This window comes from Cygnus atratus, chromosome 5 (genome assembly GCF_013377495.2).
Source record: "Cygnus atratus isolate AKBS03 ecotype Queensland, Australia chromosome 5, CAtr_DNAZoo_HiC_assembly, whole genome shotgun sequence".
In the NCBI taxonomy this organism is placed as follows: Eukaryota; Metazoa; Chordata; class Aves; order Anseriformes; family Anatidae; genus Cygnus; species Cygnus atratus.
Genome location: NC_066366.1, coordinates 11,540,470 through 11,563,401, shown reverse-complemented (window position 1 = coordinate 11,563,401; position 22,932 = coordinate 11,540,470). Strand labels below are relative to the sequence as shown.

The 22,932-nt window shown below is 53.8% G+C and overlaps 2 protein-coding genes across 2 annotated transcripts; both read left to right on the top strand.

Annotated features, from left to right (window-relative positions):
- The first annotated feature begins 1,112 nt into the window (after positions 1-1,112).
- On the top strand, positions 1,113-19,185 carry ZFP91 (ZFP91 zinc finger protein, atypical E3 ubiquitin ligase). Its single transcript, XM_050710815.1, has 11 exons — positions 1,113-1,423; positions 1,959-1,984; positions 9,832-10,047; positions 10,301-10,337; positions 10,861-10,950; positions 11,447-11,569; positions 13,809-13,859; positions 14,369-14,447; positions 14,616-14,730; positions 15,232-15,331; positions 15,697-19,185. Exons 1-11 carry the CDS (start codon positions 1,113-1,115, stop codon positions 16,205-16,207), a joined length of 1,659 nt encoding a protein of 552 aa, XP_050566772.1. The 3' UTR covers positions 16,208-19,185.
- A 1,053-nt stretch (positions 19,186-20,238) lies between these two features.
- Positions 20,239-21,279, top strand: CNTF (ciliary neurotrophic factor). Its single transcript, XM_035550380.1, has 2 exons — positions 20,239-20,355; positions 20,673-21,279. The coding sequence occupies exons 1-2, from the start codon at positions 20,239-20,241 to the stop codon at positions 21,144-21,146; spliced, it is 591 nt and encodes a 196-aa protein (XP_035406273.1). The 3' UTR covers positions 21,147-21,279.
- Positions 21,280-22,932: the final 1,653 nt, after the last annotated feature.

Sequence of the window (22,932 nt, the reverse complement as noted above, 5' to 3'; positions counted from 1 at the left end):
AGTGAGGGTCCTTCAGCAGAGCCCTCCCAGGGGCTTGGGGTGATTGGCGGATTTCCCCTCAGCCGCTCTGCAGCCCGTGGGCGGAGCGGCCAGGACGATGACAGGCCCTTCACGGCCGGGGGGGCGCTCAGAGGGGGCTGGGCGAGCCGGGCCGGGCCGGGCAGAGCCACCATGGGCGACCCCACAGCGACACAACGAGCCCGGCAAGGCGGAAACTACAACTCCCAGCGTGCCCCGCGGCCACTTCCGGTGAGGCCACGTTCACCACGCAGAGCGCCTACAAGCATTTTCCCGGCCGGACTACGAGTCCCAGCATGCACCGCGGCCACTTCCGGCCAACACACCACAGAGTCCCTCCACAGCCCCAGGCGGACTACAGCTCCCGGCAGGCCCCGCGCATGCGCGGAGGCGCGGCGGAAGCGGGGCGTCTCCCCATTGCGCCGGCCCCGCCCCCCTTGCGCCGGCCGCCATTTTGTCACCGACTTTCACCCGCCGCCCGCCGGGGCGTTTTTTTTTTCTTAAAGGCGAAGCGGCCGCACAAAGCGGGCCCTGCCGCCGGGGCCGCGCCGGGCCGGGCCCTACCGGCAACCGTCGCGGCGAGCGGCCGGGGGGCGGCCGGGGGGGCAGCGAGCGCTCTCTGCCCCCCCCGAGCGGCCTCGCCCGCCGGCCCCGGGCACCCGGGGGCAGCCGGAGGGGCGCAGGCGGCGGCGGTAGGAGGCGCCGCGGGGAGCGGGGCAGGCCCGGGCCGGGCGGGGGGCGGCGGGGCCGGTCCCGGGGGAGGGGGGGCTGCGAGGGGAGGGGGGGTGCGTGAGGGGAGCGAGCGCGAGCGCGGCGGGCTCGACGGCGCCTGCGCGGCTCGCTGCCCGCCGATTGGCCGCGCGGCCCGCCGAGGGGGCGGGCGCTGCGGCAGCGGGGCCGCTGATTGGTTAGTCGGCGGGGAGAGGCGGGGAGGGGAGGAGGGGGAGGCGGGGCTCGGGCTTCGCACCGCCTTCCGATTGGCGGCGCGGAGGCGGGGAGGAGGGCGGCGATTGGGCGAGGCCGCCGAGGGGGCGTGGCGGCGGGGCGGGAAGCAGCGCGGGGCAGCCGCCGCAGCCACTCCGCTCCCCGGCCCGATGCCGGCGGGCGGCGAGGAGGGGACCCCCGGGCACGGCCCGCCAGCCGCACCCCCCGGCCGCCGCCGCCCCGCGCCCGCCGCCGAGCCCGGCGAGGACTCCGGGGGCAGCCGCGTGCTGCGGGGCGGCCGCGAGCGGGGCCGAGCCGCCGCCGCTTCGGCTTCGGGGGCAGCCGCCGCCTCCCGCCGCCGTAAGGCCGAGTATCCCCGGCGCCGCCGCAGCAGCCCCGGCGCCCGAGGAGCAGCCGCCGCCGCCGAGCAGCCCGCCGCCGAGCCGCCGCCTGCAGCCAGGAAGGGCGCCCCCCGCCTCGGGTGAGTACCGGGACCGGCACCGGCAGCCTCCCGTTACCCGTCGGTCTCCTCCTGAGACCACCCCCCGGGGGCACCGCCCCCTCCCCGTGCACCTCTCTCCTGCCTCGTGCCCGCGGGCCCCGAGGCAAGGGTGTGCTGGGGTCGCTCTTCCCGAGGGAGGCGGCTGCAGCCCCGTCCTGATGGGTTTCAGGGCTGGCAGCCAGCTGGGTGTCCATACAAGCCCCCAGCCTTCGATATCAGGGCTCTTCTGTGCCCCCCTGACAGCGGGGTCCCTGGGCTGTGGGCGTAACCAACGTGGTTAGGGCTGGGGCTTGTTGCTGTGCTGTTATCCCGCAGTTTAACTTCCTGTGGGTGAAGCAGTCCCTGTTGGTATAAGCCTCAGCTGGCTTCAGCTTCTTCCAGATGAACTAACCCGTGTTGGTATGAGGGGTTGGAAGCAGCCTTTTGAGAACATCTCCGTCTAACACGTTTTATTGTTTCTGCTGCCCCGCAGTAGGAGCTCCCTCTTACGGTTACCTCTTGTATTTTTTTTCAGGTGCACGGATAAAGCAGCTGGTAAAGGTAAGGGCTTGATGCTTGTTCGTGCAGTTGTATTCCGTCCAGAAAGTCAGGGCTTTCCCATGAAGGTAGCCAAACATCTGCTGAATCGCCCTTCCAGGGAAAGCTCTGTTGCTTGGTGACGTGCGGGTTCTTTCCAAGGTCTCTCCCGAGATTGTGGAACTGCAGCAAGCTGCCAATGAGGCTTACATGTGCCCAACTTGCAACAACTTTATTCCAAATAACCACTAGGGTGTTACTTCGCTATCAGAAGCTGAGACCATACAGTGCCACGGTTTGACAGCTCTCGAGCAGCTAGTAAAATCCGTGCTCGCATCTGTCCTGTTGCTGTCAGGAGTACAGGTGTGTGTGCTCAAGGGACATCTGGAAGGTGTATGGAAATGAGAGTACTCAAATATTTACGCTTGTCCTTTTCTAGCCTCTCAGCACTGAGCGGGTGGTGAATTTTATGCCTTGTTATCCCCTTAGGGATGGGATAGAAATTGGGGGAGAGAGATGGGAGTGGCTTAATGAGTCTCATCAAGAAGGCCTTAACCACGGGGAACAGCGGCCAGGAGCAGAACTTACTTTTGTCCACTGTGAGTTCTGTTTGTCTATGTAACGGCTTTCTGTAGAAAAATATTAGAGGGCCTTGCTCCTTACCCAGTGACTTCTGAAACACTCGTGCCCCACCTCCCCCCCCCCCTCAAATAAATAAGTTTTATGCAGTGTTGGTTTTGATCTGGTATGGGAAATTGTAACAGAGGATGAAATAGCAAGGAAAATCATAGACCTGTGCAAATGAATTCATCTTTTTTGCTGGAGCTGCTCAGTTGTTGTTTGCTGGCTTTTGTGCCTGGACTTTACGGGTCGCTTTTGTTCTTGTAATTCTATAACTCTTTGACTTTATTCCTCCAAGTCTATAACTTTTTTCAGCTCAGGTGTTGAAATCTAGTTGGTGAGGTGTATTTTTGCAGACCAAAATGGAATTGACCAATGTGTGTTGAGCTCAGACCCCACAAACATATACGTGTTTGCTGTTTACAATACTCTGCCCATCCTTCTACCCAGTAAAAACTTCATCCTTCTAGGTTGAGCTTTGCTGGAATGTATTTAAAAAAAAAAAAAAAGGCATGGCATTGCCACTTAATATGCGTACAAAGTAGTGCTATCTTGAAATATTTTGATGGTGATTCCCGCTGTTTTGAATGCCTGTAAGTGGAAACGTTTACCTTGCTGAATCATCCCGTTTTTACCCTGGTTTCTCAGGACATTGGTGGAAGTGGCAGATGTCCGTCTGCTATTTCCTAAGTTTGGCCTCTGTTTAGGAGAGTGCCTTCTTAAACTTTGGCCTCTGAGAGATTCGCTTGTCCTTGAACGCGAGATGAAGAAAAACATTTATTAAATTTCTCAAGTCTTTGTTATTATTATTAAACTTGCAGCCAAAACAGATGCCATGAACCTTTGTGTGCAAACTGGCGTCACAGTAAAAGTGCTGGGTGGGTCTGGTGAAGGCTGGGAATTTAGTGTTTGCATTTAGCGGCTTGCGTTCTGACATGGAATTAATTCTCCTTCCGTGGCAATTTGCATCATGCTGCTATCCTTTACTGCAAAGTTTTATATCCAGTTTAGAACATTCAGTTTGCTCGAGCTCAGCAGTTGCTGTTGGTGTCTGCGTGCTGGGCGAGTAGTTTGTGCAAGTGAGGCGCACCGTGGCATCCCGAGCATCTGCTGGAGATGGAAAACCTGTTGCACCAAAGCCCGTCCAGTAAGATCTGTTGTCTTATACATTATATTTTGAAGTAAAATCACCACTGCTGCTCTCAGTAAAGAAAGCCCGGAGGCGATGGCTGTGATGCCAGCCGATTTGTGCCGTCGGTCATAACCGAACTGCCGTGACAGCAGAGCAAGTCGCCAAGGTTTGTGCTCCTTCACGCGGTGCCGTGGGATCAGCGGGTTTTCTGCTCGTTGGCTGCAGAGCAGGGCGCAAAAGGTCCGTCTGCGCAGGCCCCATGGGAAGATTACTGGAAGGGTAAAGTCGAAGGTGTGTTGTGTCAGAGCTGGCGTGCGGCTGTGCCCTGCTGGTGTGCACCGCGGCCGCCGCAAAGTCAGCGTGCTGATAGTGTTTCCTGCCCGGCCTGCTTAGTCATGCAATTGCAATATTTCCTTCGTGTGCTGCTAGAAAATATTGGTGACCTAAGTATGACGTTTAATCTCTGCTTAAAAATGGATTCATACAGCTGTATAATTCACATTTGACTTCCTACGACGCTGTGTGCTCCCATGGAAATAATTCTCATTTCTCTTAGGCCTGAATAATTACTGGAATATAGATTTAACGAATATATGCCATGTCCTTCTGTCACTGAACCGAAAATCAGGTGCTTACTGTGGCTCTTTAGGTTGTGGTAGCAGTCCAATGAAACCTGCTTCTCAGATACAATTTTACAGCCTAACTAGATTCTGACTGTAACCCCCCTTTTTTTAGTGAAAAAAAGTAAAGAGTTTGAGAGGTAGAGAAGGGGAGAGGTGAGGTGCATGGAGTCCCTTGCTCGGGCGTCAGCTGTCCAGAGGCTTTTTGTAGCTCCCTGTTTGACACTCGTGGGCACAGCTTTAACACGTGGAGGCTCACGTGGGACTCCCCCACTGCTGAGAACCGAAAGCTTGAGGCCGGCACGGGCTGGAGGGCGATGCCAGCACAATCTGTGCGTTTCTCGGGTGTGCGGGCGCAGAGAGCGGGCCTTGGGAGGAGCTGGGAGGGGGACGCTGTTGTTAGGTGTTCCCACGTTTGGAGAGCTGTCTTGGTGATTTGTTCCTCGCTATTTTCTTTTTCTGCTCCTCTGGTATGAGGCTACTGTAATGCAATTTGTGGGTGGCTGGTATTTTAGCTGTTCTCCCATCACACTGGCTTTCGGGCTGTGCTGAAGGGGGAAGCCAGAGAGCATTTCTTCAAGGACTGTGAAATGGTGTGGGGCACGCAAGGTTGCTCTCTAGCAGCCTGCCTCTAACTGTTAGAGAAACAACACAAGTCCACAAATTCAGAAGAGACGGAAAACTTTCAGGCTCGAATTGTAGAAGGCTGTGTTGTAGGATAGATAGCTCGTATTATACCTCGCTATTTGTGTTCTTAAAGCTTCACGCTTCTTTGGTAATGACTGCTTTTCTTGAGGCGTTTGTCAGTGTTTTGAAAGAGATGACATGACTTATAATCAAGCCTTCTAAAAATGTGCTGAATTTAAACAGCTCAGGCTGCCCGAGCCTACTTTGACTCCTGTGAGGATTTTCCTGTGTCCCGTACACAGAATTTTACAGATATTTTAGAGGGGAAAGAGCTATTCAGATAGGGACTTACACTAGGATTCTTTTTTCCTGACTCGTTTGTTGGTTGTGCCATCACAACATGGGGCATGAAACACATAAAATACATTTTCTGTGTTAAATTAAAGCTGTGGTCAGAGATGTATACATGTTGTCATACAGTTGCTTTTATACCAGTCGTTTTGAAACTTAATAATTCATAGTATATTCTTTTCCCTTAACTTCTTTGTCTGAAGAAAGGTTAATGTTTTATTGCCGCAGCCTTACGGGAGGCTGGTAAACAAAAGCTTGAACATCTGAACAAGTGTGGCTGGGAAAAGCTGATGCGGAGTACCAGCAGCTCCTACTTCTGGGTGTAATCGAGTGGATTTTCAGGTGTCGGCGGGGCAGAGCTGGTAGGCAGCAATGCGTGGTACCTCCGCTACAGAAGGCTGGTTTGTGCAGAGCTGGGAGATGTGCAGCACGCGACGGGAGTGAGCAAGAAGCTCTGCTGCCGGGGGCTGACATCCTTCGTCCCCGGCGAAACCTGAGGACAGCGCGTCCCTGGGCGGTGCTGTGTTCCTTCAGCGCTCAGGAGGAAGGTCGGGCTGTGGGATGTGTGTGTTCGCTGCTGCGGTCCTTGACCCAGGCACGCTCTTTACGCTTGCTGCATCCAGTGACTATAAAAACAAAGGCAGTAAGCACCTGCTGCTGGGAAGATTCGCCTATAAAGCAAATGCTGTGGGGTCAGGGAGTGACATGGCTGGAAGGTGAAGCGAGGAAGGAGGCACAGGGAGGTGTGAGAGCTGCTCTGTTGCTTCCGGAGAGTATCCTGCTTGTGAGGTGGGTGTTTGGCACAGGGAGGAGTGGAGGCTTGTAAGGGTGAATTTATTGCCAGGAGTGGAAGGCGGAGGGCAAACTTGAGGATATAAATCTTTTATATTTATATGTATGAATGGTGTGGGACTCTGGGATGCGCAGCACGCTGAGTGAGGACGGAATGCTACTGGGTAAGCTCTTGTAGAGAAGCGTAACGGTGCCCAGAGTCTGTTCTTTTGCTAACCCAAGCTGCTACAACAGAGCTACAGCTTTGCACCTAATTTCCTCCCAGGTTTCCTTCTCTTTTCCCTTCTCTCACTGACTGGTGTTTCCTTCACAAACTTCAGGGTTAAAGGGCGTTTGACTCTCACGTTAATGTACCTCCATCACTATGATGTGTTCTCTGCCCTGGATGCTGTTTGCTGAAAGGCAGCTGGGAAGGATGGTGGAACTACCCCAGAACGACAGCTGCTTTTATCACGAAGTTGCTTAGTGAAGGGATAGTTCAAGGTAGGAGAAACTCCAAGGTTTGACCAAAGGATCAAAAGGACTAGTAGGATTTCAAGAAGTGGATTTTTCCCCGTGTCTCTTGACTGGCTTCCTGCAAGATGCTGGCACCCACCCAGCCTGCAACTGACTCCTGCAGAGGCAGCTGGAGGAGGTAGATAATATCTGCATGGGAGGGACTGCAGGGGAGTGTGAGTGCAGGGGCGTTTCGTGGCAGGTGGGTTCTGCCAGCTCAGAGCTTCTGTTGCCCCCCTGCCCCGTGATTTGGGCAGAAGACAGCAGTGCTGCGTCTTAACTGGGATTGCAAGTGCTGACTGGCCAGCAGGTCCTGCCAAAAGGGAAGCACGTAATTGGTTTTGCAACAGCTGACCTGACAAGCAAATGCTCCTTGCTTTTTTGTGCTTCTCACTGGGGCGCCTTGGTATTGTCTTGTGTACCCTTTCATTCTCCTGTGGTCTGAGTTCGTATGGCCTGGTGTCCAGCACTGCTGTTGACACTTGCACCGCTTCTAAGTGCAGAATCAACTGCAGCCTTTCTAATTTAAGGTTTTCTTTGTTTCAGTCTCGAGACACTAGAGCAGCATCTTCCTTTTCTGAAAGAAGGGAGCCTGATTAGCTGTAGTAACAACGCTTACTCCATTTATCTTATCTTGCTCCTTTCTGTAATTAGCCAAGCCCTGTGAACTGAGGAGCACGTGGGTTTTAGTGCAGACACGTTTGTGGGAGGAGAGGGGCAGTGCAGTATTCATCCACAGGGCCTAGGCTTAACCAGATGAAGTGTGGTACCCAAGACAGGACTGAAAATAGCTGTAAGGTTAACTGCTGCAAGGTATAGGTAATTGGGAGACGTGGGCATCTCTTACGGATGACAGAGATGAGGACAGCCACGATCCCGGACCTAGATGCAGATGTGAGTGCTACTGCACCCTGCCTAACCTCAGAAGTGTGTGGAGGAATCCTGAAGTGCAGAGTTACAACCGTAACATCTCTGGTGAGAGCCTTGTGGTCACCTCTAAAGCCAGATCAGGTGGGCTAGACAGCAAAGCAGCACGGGAAGTTCTGCTCTTCTAAGACAGTTGCCATCTCTGGGGCACAAAAAAATAGCACTTTTTTTTTTTGTTTCTGGGCAGGCAGGCTGGATTTTTTGGAGATTTTAGATTTCAGGAAAAGCCTTGGTGAGGGCTGATTCCAGCTGAGTACTTTGCAGATACCTTCCCTGGGGAATCTCTAACCTTGCCTTACTGAGCCGTGCCCACTGTAGGGAGGATCTACAATTCCAAGGGTTTTAAACTAATAGCTCCATACTGCTTTACAGGTTCTGGTGCATGGTAAGTATTCAGTGCTGCTCAGACCTGTGAGTACTTATGTGCCTCCAAGAAAACACAGCATGTTTAAAACAAAGAAAGCAAAACAAAAACAAACAAAAAAAACCCAAACTTGTAGACAGTGCTGAAGTAGATGTACAAATGAGAGGCCATGAGGAAAGGCTTTAATATTAAATACCTTGACTTCAGAGAAATGAAGCCAAGTTGCTAGGTGAGTGGTGCCTCAGGTGTACTTTGTAGAAATATATTCTAAGGGAGGTCTGCTTCAACTTCGTAAGTGTGATCTATAAAATACTGGCTCTTACCAAGAAATCACCAAATGAATGGTCTTCCAAGGGAATAGCCATCTTTTTGAAAGCAGCAGTGTGTGTTAACGCTGGTAGAATGGTAGTGCTTGATGGGAAAACTCCCAGAGAATGGTTTCAAAGTGGTTTTGAGTTTGATTTACCGCTCAAAACTGAGGATGATCACAATTAGGATTGAAACCAACATGAACTCTGTTTTATGAGATCCATACATTTTTTTTGGCTTCCTGGTTGTAATTTATGCTTTGATGATGGACTTGGCTGTGTACGTGTAAGGCATCAGACTTGGTTGCTGTTTTGCAATGAACTTGTGAGGCCTTGTATCCTATATTCCTCCTGATTTCTCAGAGTTTGGTGATTCCAGCTCAGTTAATAAGGGCTGAATACCAAACAACATGCTGGAAGTTAAATTCAAAAGGTTTGAAGCAAAACTAAAGAATTTAGGTGGGAGGGTCCCTCTGCAGGTCTCTGGTCCTGGCTTCAACCTGGAGTTCCCATCCTGTTGCTCAGGGGCTTTTTCCATCCAGGTCTTGAAGCCCTCCAAGCATGGAGGTCACACAGCCGTGCTTCCAAGCCCCTCTTCCAGCCCTTGACTGTTCTCTTGGGGAAAACTGCTTTTCCTGTGTCCTGACAAACCCACCTGTCTCAGCTTATGACCTCATCTCCCTGCTGCGTGCTTCGGGGAGCCTGGTTTTGGGGATTTACTCCTCACCAGGGCTGCTCCCCAGTCCGTCCTTAGAGAACTGTGCCCTGCATTTGCAAGCAGGTGCTTGGAAAGTTCCTGAGCATCAGGGGTTACGCTGGCTGGTGCTTGGGCAGCACAATCCCCCCCGAAACCAGACAGCTGTGGAAAGGGGTTTAAGTAAAAAGGAGGGAGTCAGAGCTGAGGCTAGAGCACAGGCCCTGTGCCTCACTGCGGGTGCTTTGTGTGCTAATGCAGAGACAAACCTGGAGTACCGAGCCTAGCCAGCTGCTTGGGATGGATTTCCTTAGCACATCGTTGGTGAAATATCAAAAAGCATTTGAGTTCATCAAGGCCTGGTGTTCCAGCAACCACCAGAAAGTGAAACCAGGTGAACCGTACTTGGAAGTCTTAGCTTTTAAAGGGATGAACTTGCTCACATATACATTTTAGGCAGCTCTGTTATCTTGCCAAAGCATATCTGGAGGTCAGCCAAAAAGAAACCACCTGCAGAAGCCGTAACTGAGTGCAGAGACCTCAGGCTAGCGGTACTTGTGATGCTTCTTGCCCTAGCACGAGATCAGAAACATCCAGTTTGGATTCCTCTGGATTATTACCAGGTGTATGTTTCAGGTTAAATGTGTGTTTGGGGGATTCTCCAAACACAACTCTTAATACAGACCAATTTTGAAACTAGTCCGTCATTAAACAGTTGCTGAGGTTTACAAATGTCTGTGTTGCTCAGGGGAGATCGGAGCCAGCAAATCATCCTACGCGCCTGTATCAGAGGCAAATGTGAGCTATTTTTAAATATTTGCGCCTTTACTCAGAGGCGGTTGGAGGCTGTGCTGTTCCACACCGTGCAAGGGGCGTGAAACAACGGTGGGGTTTACCTTTATTCCTGTTAGTACTAACGAGACTGCAATGTGTGTTTCAGATCCCAAAGAAGAGAAGGAAGAGGAGGAGGTTTCCAGCCTCCTCAGTCATGACTCCGCTGCCAGCACAGCCCGGCCCAGCAGAAGCTGGCGCAGCAGCAGGTCGGCCGCCGCGGCCCGCCAGCGTGACACCGAGAACTCGCGTGCCTCCAGGTCCAAGACCGGCTCCCTGCAGCTCGTCTGCAAGTCAGAACCAAACGTGGACCAGCTCGAGTACGGTACGTGGGCAGCCCTGGCACGGAAGGTAGGCGGTGCCTGAAGACAGGCAGATCCTGGGGACCTCTGAAGGGAGCTGCACGTGGGTGTAACTTGGGGAGCTGTACGTGGCTGGTACAGGCGTGGTGCTTCTGTGTCACGAGCACCTTCTGCCACCAGCGCTGCTGGCGCTGAGTGTTGGTGGAGGTATCTCGAGACAGATGAGCTCACTGCAGAGATCACAGGTTGAAACTTACTGGTGACTTTTCCTTTCAGAGGTCACAGAAGAGCATCAGTCTCCAGCTGGAATCAGGTAGGAAGCTCTTACTTTGTGGTATTTTTTCATATTTAATGTCAAGAAGGGGGAAAAATACAATCTCAAGCTTTTCAAATGCTTGTGATAGGGTCTGTGGGAAGAGTAGAAGTTGTTCTCATGCAGTCCTGACCCTTTATATTTTCGTTTTGGGTTGCTGTTGGACTGCAGGTGTCAGGAGGTGTGGAGAAATGTATTTGGTAGGGGGTGGGTGTCTCACCTTGTAGCTTTATTCCTTCTGCAGCAGGTGCTGTAATTGGCTGGGCTCACAAGAAGGGGCTGGGCTCACAAGAAGGGGCTGCTCTGCTTTGCCTGTCTGCTTTGGCTGTCGTTATGCTCCTTAGTCAGTGCAAGCTGTTAGCTTTCCCCAGTCACGTGGGATGAAAAAATGCAGTGTAAAAGTGTCGTTCCCATCCTGTGGGGTGGTGCATGAATTCAGTATTGAATGAACGAATTCAGTATGAATTCAGTAGTGCTGAAGTTGTTGCTGCTAAGCTCATCTGTTCTCCTTTTCTCCCAGCAGCGATGATGAGGAAGAGATCCTTGTCAGCGAGGAAGAAGTTCCCTTCAAAGACGATCCAAGAGATGAAACCTACAAGCCCCATCTAGAAAAGTATATTAGATTACCTACTTACTGTTTGTAGGCTAAGAACAATTGTGACATCGTAGTTGAACAAGCTTAATGTGACCCAGAGAACCTGTGCTACTTGCTGAGGTGGAATGGCTCCCATTGAACTGTTTCCCTACAGCTATCGGGACCATTTTTCTCTAGTGGTCTAGAGCTATTAGAGCCCTGCTGGCTGTCAGGTTCTTCTTTGATCCTACTTCCTGATTAGAAAAATGGGATTTGATTAAAATGTGAAGTTGGGAATTGATTAAAATATGAAGTACTACCCAGTTCTTGCTTAAATCGCTGTAAAAAGCAGACACTACTTTTTAGTAGTATGGAAGGAGAGAAGCCCTTGGTGTTACCATGCTGAAGAACCAGGCACTGCCAGCCAGAGGTGCTCAGAAGAGGCTAAGAGGAGAGAGGGGCATGAGGGTATCTTTGAATACATGCAGGTGGCCACTTAACATTGGAGTAATGCACTGTATTTGTGTCTCTGTAGGGAAACCCCAAAGCAAAGGAGAAAAGCTGGCAAGGCAAAAGAGGAAAAAGAGAAGCAGAAAGAGATTAAAGTAGAGGTAAAAGAAGAGAGTGAGTTTCATGAAGATGAAGAGCCACCAAGGAAGTGAGTAAAATTCTGTAACTATACGTACCAGTGTGTATTATATACTTTGCACTCTTGCTAGTGTACAGGAGTGGTTTTTATTGTTGTTTCCCCTTTCTGGGTCTGAAAGACAATAGGGCAGAGCCTCTTGTTCTTACAGAAGTGCTGCTTCCTAGTGTCTTGCCTGTGTTTGGCAAGGAAAAATAGTTAATGTTTTCATTTAGTTTAGGCAAAGTTTTTCAATACTGTGGTTTAGTCAGCCTACCTGGATATGGCCACATCCTGTGAAATACTTTTAGAGAGTTTTTAAAAAAAACAGGCTTCAGCTGTGATGCCTGAAGTGTGTTAGGCTTACGTGTATTTATTAGACTGTTAGAAAGCCGGTCTGGGAAGGCCAGTTCTCTTCTGCTGTGTGCCTAGAGACAGATGGGAGAGCGCTGTACACATCAAGTGTCATTTTAGTATGTTTGGGAGTACCACAACAAAGCTCAGGAAAAACAGCTGGGTTCTCCCCCATTTTGGAGAAATAAAGAGAACGAACTTACATTGCCTAGTTGGTCACTGGTACTTTGAGTGGAGCCTCAAAATACTTGAGTGTCCTCTCACTTGAACTCACTTCTGAAGCTTGCCTTCTGACAAATGAGAGAGAGAATGGATTTGTGTCAGGGTCAAAATCATTCAGGTAGGCTGGAAAAAAAACAGTTTTTGTACTTGATCTCATCTGTGAGAAATGGGAGCAGATGCGGCTCCCTGTGCTGGCCTGCGGTGCGGGGCTTTGCACACCTCTGTTTGAATTTCTGGTGCTGTTTCTAAGCTGTAGCAGGACCAATTTATTGTGGAGGGAAGTACGGATGTTTGTATTTTGGAGAAGGCTTTCTCCTCCTAAAGGTAGCTTTCAGAGACTTGTGTTGTTGGACTGGTGCTGCTTTTGCCCGTAAGAACCTGTGCAGCTTCTGAAGGCTTGGCTTGAATGCTGAGTGCCTGCTCAGCTTGTTTACTGGCATGGTCTCGCTATCGATAAAGATGTCTCAATACAGTCTAGAAAAGACTTCATCAGCCTGCTGTTAAGTGTCTTGGTGCAGCAGTGTGATCAAGCAGGCGCATTGCTCGGGGTAGAGCTATTGCTGGGGGTTGTATTTTACATGTAAAGGCGGGTCTGCTCAGAGCACAGACTTTATTCTGTCTTGACAGGTGTGTAAGCTGTTATAGTTAATTCAGACAACTGAAAAATAGCTGCTAGACTATCAATCCCTTTCTTCCTAGCCTCCCAGACTGATGTGTTTCACGTGGTATGAAATGTTGCCCAACAGAGCAGAGGAAATAAAAGGCACTATCAATTCTGGACTGTGTGGGCAAAATTATATGTTTATAAAAAATTCATTAGGAAATGGGAGGGCTTGTGAGAGCAAACCACATAAAGCATTTATTTCTCAAGAATATTGCCTTCCTCTGAATCCGCATCAAACTTGGTCTTTATTGATTTATCTAGAGCTCGCATTAATGAGGCGATAGCTTGCTAACTGTCTGCAGCAGGAACCTATAAAAGCAGAATCTTGTGTGCTCACGTGCAGCCTGGAAAGGTCTGAATTTAATCAAGGGCTGCAAGTTGGTTAGACAGTCGCAGGTTTGAAAGAAAAATGTGAAGCATATCACGCCTGGTAGAGGGTTGTTAAAATAGCAGTTCCTCACTTTATTGTGGCGGAAGACTCGGTAATTTTGTAACCACAGCCTGCTGGGCTGTGGCTGCCTGGTACCTGTTCACTGGTGTTTGATGGGTTGTGAATGGCGGGCAATGTGGGAAAATGTTCTTACTGCTAGGTTTGGCCCTAGTCTTGCAACCACGGTTCACTTGGCTGTATCGGGAGTGGCAGAGTGGTGTGAGATCTGCCACAAGCCACCAAATGTCATGCAGAAAAAAAGTGTGACCCAGGTATCAAAAATGTGAGGATGTTTCACGGGGACTGCTCTTCTGCATGATGCAGGAGTTGTGCAAATTGCAGGGACGAATCACTTGAAGGCCTGGTTGCTTGCTTTCCTTAGGGGATCTGCCCATCTACCCCGTGAGTAGTAACTCCTTTGAAGCTCATCAGCCACTTTGATCCAGAGCAGGTGCCTGTTTAATTCTGACTTGCTGGGTGCAGTGTTATTTTTCAGCCTAAAACTGCAGAAGAGCTCTGTAGTGTTGTAGCACACTGCTGAAAACCTCTGCCCAGTACTGATGTAAAGAAGCCTCTTTCAATTCTCTCTAACTCTGCTACAGGAGGGGAAGGAGAAGAAAGGATGACAAGAGCCCGAGGTTGCCCAAGAGAAGGTAAGTGACACCCCTCTACTCAGTTTGGTTCTGAAGACTTGCTTCCTCTGTGTCCTACACAGATGTTAACTGTCTTAGAGGCATCTCTCTCACACAGTACAGAAATCTGCGTTAAGGGGAGAAAAAAATAGCATCTTGTATTTGACTTCCCTGCTTTCTTTCCCTTTTTTCCCTGTGGGTGTTAAGTTTGATTTCTTCCCAGCCATTTTTTTAATCTCATCTGAGTTGATCCCTACCTTGGCAGTGTCCAGAGGTAAGGTTTTGGGGAGCTTTGCCTCTGGGTTTTTTTCAGTTCTGGTGAGAGCACTCAGTTCTAGGAACAGAGCAGACTCTTGGCCAGAATCTCTATGAGCATAGCCCAAACAGGAATACTGGAGCAGTGATCCCTTGATCTCACATTACCAAACTGCTCTGGCGTTACTGAACTGCACTCACATTCATTTATCTTGCGCTGCCTCAGCTTTGGATTTCTCAGCTGACCTCTGCTCGTTTCCTTACTGGTCTCTTAGGAAGAAGCCCCCGATACAGTACGTCCGCTGTGAGATGGAAGGCTGCGGCACTGTCCTGGCTCACCCGCGTTACCTGCAGGTGGGCTGGGATGTTCTGCTGCTTGGTGGCATACGTGTGAGGGCAGGGGAGGGCCATCTGCACCAGGGCCTTTCACTGTGGAGGGGGGCCATCTGGGATCAGAGTGCTTCAGCCATCGTCTTAGCCGTGTAAAGAGAGAGCTTACAACCTTTCACTCTTCTTTTTCAGCATCACATCAAGTACCAGCACTTGCTGAAGAAAAAATACGTGTGTCCCCATCCCTCTTGCGGTCGGCTCTTCCGCCTCCAGAAGCAGCTCCTGCGGCATGCCAAACACCACACAGGTATAGGGAGGTGGGAAACAGATCCAAACTCCTCCCTGGGTCGTGGAACAGAGGGAGGGTGGGGGGGAAACCTCCAGTGCTTAAGGAGGGAGTGAAGCTAAGGCAGATGGTACAGACTTGCAGCAGTGGAAGAATATTACTCACTTGTAGATTACAATCTTTTAAGGAAATGAAAGGAAATGGGCTATAGAGTTCTTGATTCACCCTCTGGCAAGTATCAGTCAGGGGTTCTGTAGAGGGATAAAACAAGCCAAGCTTTATCCTAATTTGCCACCCTTCAGCACTGGTCAGAATGGATAATTAACTCGTAGAGTCTTAATCATGCCTTAACTCTCCATCAGCTTCTGTGGTGTCTTGTGGGACACCTCCTCCCTTGCTGTCTGCTGGCCTCCCAGCACTTCTCGTTCTGCTGCTTCCTGGGCAGCTTTGCCTACAACGTGAGAGCGGGGAGAGCCAGCAGGTGTGCAGGAGAGTGACGCTGTGACTGGTGTTGCTTTTCAGATCAAAGGGATTACATCTGCGAGTACTGTGCCCGGGCGTTTAAGAGTTCTCATAACTTGGCGGTGCACCGGATGATCCATACAGGCGAGAAGCCCTTGCAGTGAGTACCTCTGCCTCTCTGTTACCCTCCCGAGTGACCCGTGGATATATCTGCTCTTGAACTGCTCTGAGAGCAGCTCTGAAGGCAGGGCTGGACCCTGTTCCTGGAGTCCCAGCTCCCTTTAAACACGCAGCTGTAGGAGTGTTTGGATTGCTGCTTGTTGTCTCACCTGTTCCTTCAGGCAGTGCCTCAGATCTGAGGAGCATGAGTAAGCCCCTGTAAATATCTCTGGAAGAGCTGGCGCCGAGGTGGCATCCCATATTAATGAGCCCCCGCTGCTTTCCTGGGCCGCCTCTTTGCCCCTGTCTACACCAACGCGTGCCGATGTCCCTTTGTTGTGACCTCCCCCTTCTCTCCTTCCCCAGGTGTGAGATCTGTGGGTTCACCTGCCGGCAGAAGGCCTCCCTGAACTGGCACATGAAGAAGCACGACGCCGACTCCTTCTACCAGTTCTCCTGCAACATTTGCGGCAAGAAATTCGAGAAGAAGGACAGCGTTGTGGCCCACAAAGCCAAGAGCCACCCCGAAGTGCTTATCGCTGAAGCACTGGCTGCCAACGCAGGTGCCCTGATCACCAGCACTGACATCCTGGGCACTAACCCCGAGGCCATCGCGCCGCCCACCGATGGCCAGGGCCTCCCCCTTCTTCCCGACCCCCTGGGAAGCGCTGCCCCGGCAGATTGCCTGCTGCTGAACCCCGATGGGATGCCCAAGACGTATTGCGGTGGGGCGGAGCGTGTGAGCCTGGTGGCTGACGGCAAGCTCTTCGTGGGCAGCGGCAGCAGCGCAAACCCAGAAGGGCTGGTCATGAACACAGAGATCCTGGGAGCCACCACGGAGGTGCTCATCGAAGATTCAGACTCCACTGGACCCTAGTGGGCGGGGAGCACGTGGGTGCTGGGACAGCTCGGACTCTGTATTTAAAAGGAAAAACAATGGAGACGCGTATTGAAAGAGAAAAGCAAAACTTAAAATACTAGTAAATAACCGAAGGGTCTGCTCTCCTCCGGCGTGGATCACGGCACGTCCTCTTTCTCCCAACCACTTCTGTCTTGTCACTGCTCCTTTGTAGGAAAGGGGCACATGCTGCCGTTACCAGAGCAAGTTGGACCGAGCGACGGATTTCTCCGAGGGAGGGGGAATGGCCGAAACCCTTCGCTCTGCCCCAAAGCAGATGCCTTTCTTGACGTGGCCCCACTTGGAAACTAGAAAGCATTTTGATGCGCTCTGGACGAGTTTCTTAGGACTCCCTTCCGCCCCGTGGTCCCAACTTCTATGCATCACTGCACTCTGGTCCTTGCAGTCTCGTTCTTCTTCCTGGGGCTGGGAGGTTGGCTTGGCACTTTAGGCCCCCTCGGCAGGGTGAGCTGTGGAGGAGCACGCGTCCCCGGCCTCACCGCACTCCTCTGCTCTGTCTCTGGCAGGAAGTTGAGGGAACGCCCTGGCTCGTAGATCATGTTTGCTTGGAGAGGCCCCGGGGGCTACGGGAGCCCTGCGTGGGAGAGGCAAGGAGGAGCATCCCAGTTTGACGACAGTAATTTGCACTTTGAACATGTTTCGTTTTTGTGTTGTGGTAACGAGATTCCTTATTTATTGATTAAAAAGGGTCGGTATTTTTTAGTTCTGTTCTCGGTGGGTGGGGGTGGAAGGGGTTCGGGCTGTTTCCCAGGAGGCTCCTTCACGCTAGGGAGTCGCAGGGAGCATGCCGTGCCATCCTGACAGCCGCTGGGAGGAGAGCTGAGGGAAGGCAGTGTTCGGGAGTCAGATCTCTCTCGTAGCTTTTCCAGAGTAGAGGGAGAGCCCCCGGAGAAGAGCCTGTTTGCAGTGGGAGTCTTTGCGGCAGCGTTTTAGCAGGAGGATGAGGTGAGTGCTGGAACAGCTGGCTCTTGTCTCCTTCCCTCCCAGCTCCTCTCATTAAGTGCTCTTTCTGCGTCCCCTGACTCCGTAGCCTCACAGGGAAGGACATCGTTAGCCAGGAACTTGTTCTCGTGACTTAGGGCTGTTGTGAGCCGCTTGCTGGTGGGGGATGCCGTGCTCCTCATCCACCTCTGCCTCTCCTTTCCGGGTCTAGACAAAAGATACAGAAGCGGAGACCGGGTACGGTCGTCTCAGGTGAATTTATCCAAGGCAGTAGGCTGAGGGAGGAGGAAGGGGCCGTCGGCTCGCTCCCTGCCTCCATTCTGGGGAGCATTGTGCAGCTGTGTGCTCAAAGCTCCTCGCTTCGGCACAAAACGCCCCTGCTTTCCATGGAGCCTTGTAGTTTGAGTGTCGCCTGCTGGCGTAGCTGGGACAGACCTGAACCCTCGGAGAGGCTCGCATAGGATGTGACACGTCTGGTATTTAGACTCAGATCTTTTTCGCTCTGTTCTCTGAAACTGTGTGTGGAGACTCAGTGGCCTTGAATTCTTAGTGTTTTTTTGGAAGAGGTGAAAAATAACCTGGGCTTTTTGTTTGTTTACTTGTTTTCTTCTTTTTTTTGGTTGGGTTTATGTGCTTGGAACAGAGCCCAAGTGTTTTGTCCAAGCGCACGGTCAGCAAAATCGGTCTGTAACAGCAGCCAGGCAAAATCGGGTATCTGGGGTCTGGAGAACAGCAATAAAATGTGGAATTCAATTGGAAACTTTTACAGGAAACTGACTCTAAACACCCACTCTGTCCCCTGTGCTGCCTGGAAATCCAGCTGTGGCCTGACCCTGACAGCTTTTATGGGGTCACTTGTCCTGATTTCCCCTTTCCCTTCCCCACTGATGTTGAAGTCTGTGCCTGAACAAGCCAAAACGCTTCTGGTGGTGGGTTGCTTTGTGCTCGGGCAGTTTGCAACCCCGGCGTCTTGGTGTGAGCATCCCCTGTTCCTTGAGTGTGGCTCCCGTGCTTCTCCTGGGGGTAGGCAGGAGGGCTGCAGCACCCCGGGCAGGCATCTCCTGGAACACCACGCACGACAGGCACGCAGTGGGGTGGTGGTGAAGCACACAAACCAGTTTCCTTAGGTGGGGTGATACAACCTCTTGCTTGGATCAACTTATTGTGATTTCCAGGGGGGAGTTTTAGGGTGGCCAGCTGGTTTTCCCCCTACCCACACCCCTCCCTAACTCAAGGGGCACCGCACAGCACAAAGAGAGGATCAGACCCAACCCTGATGGTTTCACCCACTGGCAGCGAGGGTCTCCTGCCCAGGGCAGTGGGTGTGAATTGGGGGCAAACACCTCTCCTGCCTTGGATCCCACTGCCCATAGGGGATGTGCCAGTGTAGTAGGGGTTGGCTATTTTCCCCCAGGTTGCTGCAGCCCCTCTGCTGCTTTTCATGCCCTGCTACCGCCCCCGCGAGAGGTGCGGGGCAGGCAGAGCCTTGCACAGAACACTAAACTAAAGGGAGAGCTTGGGGTTTTGTTCTCCGAGATCGACACTAAACTGCTTCTGGGCCACCAGCTCGCTCCCTACCGGTGCTGCAACACTCAGCACCTGGCTGGGAGGCGAGGGAGCCTGCCTCGTCCTGCGCCTGCCCCGAGCAGAGCAGTGCAGTTGTCAGCGGCTGCGGGATCAAGCAGCTTGCTCGCCTCCCACCTCATTCCTGGCCTTGAGACCTCTGATCCCTGCCTCGCCCTCCCGTGCGCCCCCTCATAGCTTCCCTTTTTCTTTTTCTGGTCTCGGCGGGTTGCCTGTCTGTCCTCTAACCACAGCCTGCTCGCCCTGCTGCAGGAGAGACTGGTGTAACTCCTTCCCTCTCCCCTTCCATGCCCTACAACTGACACAGCCCTCCTGCTGCCCCCTTCCCTCGGCGTCTCTCCTTCACTCGCATGCAGTTTGCTTCAATAAATTATTGTAGTAGTTTGCAATAAACTTTTTTTTGTATTTTCCCCTGTATTTATTTATTATTATTATTTTTTTCTCCTCCCCGGGAGGGAAGTCAGGGCCTGCAGCAGGGTGGGCTGGGAGCAGGGGCCTTGGCAGCGCTTTCTGCAGTAGCCACCAGGTGGCACCGGTGCTGCTGGGCTGGCCTTGGGGGGGCTGGGGGTTGCCCCCCATCCCCGCTAGCCCTTAGATCCCCCCCGGTAGTCCTCAGTCCCCCTGGTAGCCCCGAGCCAGGGCAGGGCTCATAGTGGTGCGGTTGTAAAGGGAAGCTGCTTTTCAACTCTCATTTTTCTCTTAATCTGGGTAACACGTAACCGAAATAAACATCTTGAGGAAAAAGCAAATAAACCCAAAAAGGGCTGGTTTTTGTGTGGTGCTTGTGTTTGGGGGGGGGTGGATCAGGGGCCTCCTACTCCGTGGCTCTGCTTCAGGGCAGGCCCCTGCAGGAAATGGCGGCTGGGTTTGGGGGGGCCACGCAGCAAGAAGAGGGCAGCAGGCAGGACCCTAAAGCTCCAAGGGCTTTGGGGTGCAGCCCTGAGGGCTTTGGGATGAAGAGCACCCCATCCCACAGCTGGGGCTGGGTGTCCCCCTGTCCCCCGTGCCCTTCTCAGGCCCCAGGCTGCAGTCCCTGCTCAGCTGTTGAGCAACGTCCCAGCTTTGCTCGCCTCTTCCCAGCAGCGGTTTCCTGCACTCTGGCCTGAGTAGGGGGAACGGGGCCGGGGCTGGGGGCTCAGCCCGGTGCTCATTTCGCTGCAGGGAGGCTAGAGAGGGTCTGAGCCGGGGCTGGGAGAACCTCCTGCTGCTGCTGGGCGAGACTGTTCTGGGCAATAGGCTTAAAGCGTGGGGGAATTAGGGAAATAATCTGTCGCTGTTGATCCCAGAGGCGGGAATTTGCAGCGTCGTGCCAGGCCCCAGGCGCGGAAGAGGGGGAGAGCCGGGCCAGCGGACGCGTGAGCAGAGCTCCCGGCTGGAATGCACCAGCTCAGCACGGGATTGTCCTTCCTGGGCCAGGCGGGCGCCGCGCCGTGAGCCCGGAGCCCGGGACGACCGCCTGGGCCATGGCAGCAGCAGACACCCCCTCGGCCACCACCCTCCGGCGCCGCGACTTGTGCAGCCGCGGCATCCGCCTGGCCAGGAAGATGCGTTCGGACGTTGCCGACCTCCTGGACATCTACGTGAGTTCATCTCTGCCCGCGCCCCGAGGCTGCTACCAGCGGGGTCTGGGTCTGACGCCGGGCGGCTGTGACGGGGCACGGGGCCTCTGGCACGCGGCCGAGCTGCTGAGCTGTGGGACGAAATGCTGCCGACGCCTCGGCCTTGGGGTCTCAATGCTGTGGACTGATGCTTGGGTGATCTCCTGCCTCTCAGCATCTGCCCCTGTGCCCAAAATCATCTTGGCATGCACCACGGCTGGGGACACCGGCAGGGGGCTGCTGAGGGTCCCCGTTTCTCCCGGCACCACTGAGCCCTGGCTGTTTTTTTCCCCGTGCAGGTGGAACGGCAGGGCTTGGACGCCTCGGTCAGCGTGGCGGCGGTGGAGGGGGTGCCGGCGGCGGCAGCGGAGCACTGGAGCGAGCAGACGGGGACCCAGCGGCTCCTGGACAACCTGGTGGCATACCGGGCCTTCCGCACGCTGCTGGCCCAGATGCTGGAGGAGCAGCGGGAGCAGCTGGGCGATGCCGACGCCGCGCTGGGCCGGGCGCTGGCAGCCGTCCTGCTGCAAGTCTCGGCCTTCGCCTACCACCTCGAGGAGCTGCTGGAGCTGGAGAGCCGCGGGCCCGCCGGCGACGAAGGGGATGGGCCCCCCGCGCCCCCTCGCCTCAGTCTCTTTGAGCAGAAGCTGCGGGGCCTGGGGGTGCTGCGGGAGCTGGCCCAGTGGGCCGTGAGGTCCGTGAGGGACCTGCGGCAGCTCGCCCGGCCCGGCCCCGGTGCCGGCTCAGCCCCTGGCCTGGCCGAGGGCCAGTGATGGCCGCGTGGGGTGCAGGGAGCCTGGGTCTGGTTAGGGTTTAGCCGGGGGGGTTCCATCCAGCAGGACTCCTTTCCCACCCCTGCCGAGGGCTGCTCACAGTCACAGGGGATTTTGGGGTGGGGGGCGGACGGGGGAGAGCATGCCACTAACCCCAGAGCCCCCACGCTTTTGGTGCCGTTCCCTGGGGGCTCCTTTTCCCAGCTAGGGAAGCAGAGGCACGGGGAGGGAAGCCCTGGAAGGACAAGGCTCGGGATGAGTCTGGCTCTGCGTGCCAGGGGTTTGCAGGTCCCAGAGGCTGGGGTCCTTCATGAGCAAGGACAGGGCTAGCCTGTGCCATGAAACTTGCTTGGTTGCTGCCTCTTTTCATGGCTTGATGCTGCTTCACGAGGAGGGGAGCTGTGGTGGGGCTCTTGTAGAGGCAAGGCAGGAGCAAAGGGATGTGAAAATAGCACCTGGTGAAAGGAATTGTGCCCCATTTGCAAAACCCAAGGCTTTGCCTCCTTCAGGTGGTTCCTTTTCCTTCCCCGCCAGCTGCTCCTGCCCAATTTGTGTTCTCTGTGCGTTCAATTTCTGCGCTAACTGCTTGGGGGCTCGTTCGGGAGGGGTCGGTGGGGGGTTTGAGCAGGGGGGCATTTCTCAGCTGCTCCGACAATACAGCAGAGAGGATCTGTTAACCGAAGGCTGACTTGGAAGACCCTCCACAAGGATGTTGGTGCCTCCAGGCCACAATTAGGACTGGAGATGGCTTGGAGAAACTAACAGCCCCAACCTGCATCTCATACCCTGCGAAGGGAGCAGCCGTGAGGCTTCTCGGCTGCCCTGGCCGTTGTTTTTGTTTTTGTTTTTTCCTTTATGGCTATGATGGCTGCTGGCTGCTGAGTGAATAAAGTGCCTGGGAGATCTCCTGGGGAGCCGTGACTTCTTGGAGGAGGAGGGACAGTGGGACTGAGCCTCGCCAGGCTCTGCGTGGGCTGCCCTGCTCCTACCCCAGCCAGCACTTCTCTCCATGCCTGGGTGGCCTTGGGAGGGTCCCTCCCTGTGGGGTGAGGGGTTTGGGAGGGACGGGATGCTCTGGGAGGAAGCTCAAGGAACTGGCAGAGGTGGTGGAGTTCACCAGGGAGGTATAACCAGCATCGTGCCCTGTCTCCATGTGCCTCTGCCTTCCTCCCTGCCCCCTGAGAGCAAAAGCAGGGGGTCCCTGTTCCCTGGGGTGCGGGGGGAAAGCCTGGGAGCGTGGTGTGGGCACGAGGCTTGGAAATGCCCAGCCAGCCCTGCACAAAGCAGCTTTGTCCCCGCGGGCGGAGGCGCCGGGCACAGCGCCTGCTGCAGCACCAGTGGCATCTGCAGGGGCGTGGGGGGCACCACGGGGGGGCAAAGGGCAGGGCAAATGGGGCCACGGGGCTGGGGCTGCCCCGTGGGCCGAGGGTGCCCAGCGTGTGGGGTGGGAGGGTGCCTGCTTTTGGTGGGTGGCAGCCACAAGGCAGGATGTGCGCCTTCCTCACCGCTGCTTATTGCCTGACATCTGCTTTGCGGCTGGGATCGGATTATTTGCAATGTTTCTACCGCCGTGCACTTGTGAACAACAATTTCTGGCTTTTCTTTTTTTTTTTTTTTTCAGGATTAGTCAAAGTCCCTCCTCCAGCAGATGTTTCTCTCTGCCATGTCTTGTTTGCTCTGTGCACTTGTCACCAACTTTCCTTTCTCCTCGTGCCCCCTCCAGCTCAGCAGAGGCCAGGGCTCTGCTCTCCCCTCCTGCTGCCCCTCACCTCCCACAGGCAGGAAC